The sequence below is a fragment of the Cherax quadricarinatus genome, chromosome 48, assembly GCF_038502225.1.
Source record: "Cherax quadricarinatus isolate ZL_2023a chromosome 48, ASM3850222v1, whole genome shotgun sequence".
Classification (NCBI taxonomy): Eukaryota; Metazoa; Arthropoda; class Malacostraca; order Decapoda; family Parastacidae; genus Cherax; species Cherax quadricarinatus.
The window spans coordinates 26670352-26673702 of NC_091339.1; the positions used below are offsets into that span (position 1 = coordinate 26670352).

At 44.2% G+C, this 3351-nt stretch overlaps 1 protein-coding gene across 1 annotated transcript; it reads left to right on the forward strand.

Annotated features, from left to right (window-relative positions):
• LOC128696169 (heat shock 70 kDa protein cognate 4-like) lies at window positions 1-3351 on the forward strand. The gene is made up of 3 exons (XM_070095029.1): window positions 1-105; window positions 1126-1302; window positions 1426-3351. The coding sequence occupies exons 2-3, from the start codon at window positions 1132-1134 to the stop codon at window positions 3160-3162; spliced, it is 1908 nt and encodes a 635-aa protein (XP_069951130.1). The 5' UTR covers window positions 1-105; window positions 1126-1131; the 3' UTR covers window positions 3163-3351.

Sequence of the window (3351 nt, forward strand, 5' to 3'; positions counted from 1 at the left end):
AGACGCAGAGAGAGGCTCGCAGGGGGAGGTTACTGTAGTCAGATGTGCTAAACTCTACTGAAAATTTGTGAACGTTCTTCTTCGTAGATATACGTAAATTTAAAGGTGAGCTTTTATTTGTGCTTAGCGGAAAAACACTGATTGATCTTACGCTTTGTGATCTGAAAAGTATTATTTAGGTAAACCAGACGAGGGGATATATATGTTGAGAGGCATTTATACCATAACTTTACCTTATTTTACGGATATACTATAATTGTAGATAAAAGGAACAAAGCTGACAAGGGGTGAAAGAAAAACACTTGCAACTTGAAACGTTTCGCCAGTGAGACAAACTTTTTCAGTCAATCGACTGAAGTAGTGGGATGAATTAGACACATGTGAAACGTCTCAGGTGTTCTCTGCAACTGTGTGATTTTTTTAACAATATAACCTACCTGAGGTTGGTGTAAGAGAGCAGTGGTGACCGATCCACTCGGTACGTGGCCCTTAAACTCTCATTCTTACAACTTCCACTCGCACATCAGAAAAAGATTTTAAGGACTTCTCTGTCGTCAAAATTTTGCATATTAAAACTAAGAGTACATCTTGTAAGTCGAGACTGCCACACCCTGGGAGGGGGAGGGGGGGTCGTCATCCAGTGAATTAAAGCAACCCCCAACAGGTTAAGCGCTTCCCCGAGATGTAAACACGACTATAAGGTTGATGTAGTGTCTGACACAGATCTGGAAGAGATACAATTACAGTGCGATGATAGTGCTTAGGTATGAATATACTTTTTATATTTAGAACATTCTACAAAGAATGTTGTGCGGTTTACCATTATTGTTGATGGGGGTACATCATTCGGCTCACAACTAAAATGAAATAGATTAAACTCACTGGTCAGACGACCAGGCAAGTGTCCTTCCCTACTGATTATGTTCACCTTGCAGAGGAAACAAACACTAGGAGTAAGGGTTCGCATCGTAGCAGGAACGACATAAGAGAACCCAAATAATCCGACTATAAATCTTTACGCAGTTAATATACATTCGTTTATATATTGTAAGCTCGGTCATTTTAAATAGTGAAGAGATTAATAAATGAAAAATTTTTTCTCTTATCAAACTTAATCTATTATAGGGAAAGATGGCAGCTCCGGCTATCGGCATTGACCTAGGCACTACCTACTCGTGTGTGGGAGTGTTCCAACACGGCAAAGTGGAGATCATCGCCAACGACCAGGGTAACAGGACGACACCTTCCTATGTCGCCTTCACAGATACAGAGAGACTCATCGGTGACGCTGCCAAGAACCAGGTTAATTGCCACACCTTCTCTACCTCTTGCTGAGAATATATCAGTTGTTTTTGCAACTTTATTACATAATAAATAAATAATATCAAATACATAATGAAACTAATAATACTGATAATTTTGCAGGTGGCCATGAACCCCAACAACACTGTGTTCGACGCCAAACGTCTCATCGGTCGCAAGTTTGAGGACCCAGCAGTGCAGAGCGATATGAAGCACTGGCCCTTCACCGTGGTCAACGAAGCCGGAAAACCTAAAGTGAAGGTGGAGTACAAGGGCGAGAATAAGACTTTCAACCCTGAGGAAATCTCCTCTATGGTGTTAACTAAAATGAAAGAAACTGCCGAGGCCTTCCTTGGTAAAAGTGTGAAAGATGCTGTCATTACAGTTCCTGCCTATTTCAATGACTCCCAGCGTCAAGCTACCAAAGATGCAGGAGCTATCGCCGGCATTAATGTTCTCAGAATCATCAATGAGCCAACTGCTGCTGCCATTGCTTACGGACTCGACAAAAAAGTGGGTGGTAGAGGGGAACGTAATATTTTGATCTTCGACCTCGGAGGCGGTACCTTCGATGTGTCTATTCTTAGCATCGATGAAGGTGTTTTCGAAGTGAAATCTACTGCCGGAGACACCCACTTGGGAGGCGAAGATTTCGACAATAGAATGGTGAACCATTTCAAACAGGAGTTCCAGAGAAAATACAAGAAAGATTTGAGTGCTAATAAAAGAGCGGTTCGTCGACTGCGAACTGCCTGTGAGAGAGCCAAGCGAACTTTGTCATCTTCCACTCAGGCCAGTGTGGAGATCGATTCATTATATGAGGGTATCGATTTCTACACTTCTATCACACGCGCCCGATTTGAGGAGCTTTGTTCTGATCTTTTCCGAGGGACGCTGGAGCCTGTAGAGAAGGCGCTGAGAGATGCCAAGATAGATAAAGGCGGCATCCATGAACTGGTCTTGGTGGGAGGCTCTACCCGCATCCCCAAGATCCAGAAACTCTTGCAAGACTTCTTCAATGGGAAAGAACTCAACAAATCGATCAACCCAGACGAGGCGGTGGCTTACGGTGCTGCCGTGCAGGCTGCAATCTTGCATGGTGACCAGTCTGAAGGAGTGAAGGATGTTCTGCTGCTGGACGTGGCCCCTCTGTCACTGGGTATAGAGACCGCAGGAGGTGTGATGACTGCTCTCATCAAGCGTAACACAACAATACCCACCAAGCAGCAGCAAGTCTTCACCACATACTCTGACAACCAGCCAGGTGTGCTTATTCAGGTATACGAAGGAGAGCGTGCCATGACCAAGGACAACAACCTTTTGGGAAAGTTTGAGTTGAGTGGCATCCCTCCAGCACCTCGTGGAGTGCCACAGATCGAAGTGACCTTCGACATCGATGCCAACGGCATTCTCAACGTATCTGCGACTGACAAGTCGACTGGCAAGGAAAACAAGATCACCATCACCAACGATAAAGGTCGCCTCAGTAAAGAGGAAATAGAAAGAATGGTTAACGAGGCCGAAAAGTACCGAGATGACGACAGTAAACAACGTGAAAGAGTGGAAGCCAAGAACCGGCTGGAAGCTCTGTGCTTTAGTGTTAAGTCTGCCGTTTCTGAACCTTCGGTTGGTGATAAACTGTCAGCCGAAGAGAAGCGATCCATTGAGGAAAAAGCTCAAGAAACTCTGAACTGGCTGGACGCTAACCAACTGGCAGAAAAGGATGAATATGAGCACCAAATGAAGGAGCTGGAGCGAGTGTGGCGGCCCCTGGCCAGCAAGATACACGGTCAGGGTGGCAGCGGTGGTACAGGTGGAACTTCCTCTGGCTCTGGACCCACCGTAGAGGAGGTCGACTAAACTAATAACGTTTACAGTTTTGAAGGTCTCTGACCTGCTTAAAATGCCTTTGAAAGTGCAATACATTTCTCATGTAATTAATTTTAAGACATGTATCTATCTTCCTTAACAACTCTGAGCTATAGCTTTTACCTCACTATTTTACAAAAAATGTATGGACTACTATTTTTTTAATAAAATGTAAACCAA

Excerpts from the sequence above, each read along its gene's own strand:
- LOC128696169 (XM_070095029.1), top strand. The coding sequence starts at position 1,132 with ATGGCAGCTCCGGCTATCGGCATTGACCTAGGCACTACCTACTCGTGT. Across the intron at positions 1,303-1,425 it reads GTGACGCTGCCAAGAACCAG|GTGGCCATGAACCCCAACAA; the intron begins GTTAATTGCCAC and ends ATAATTTTGCAG.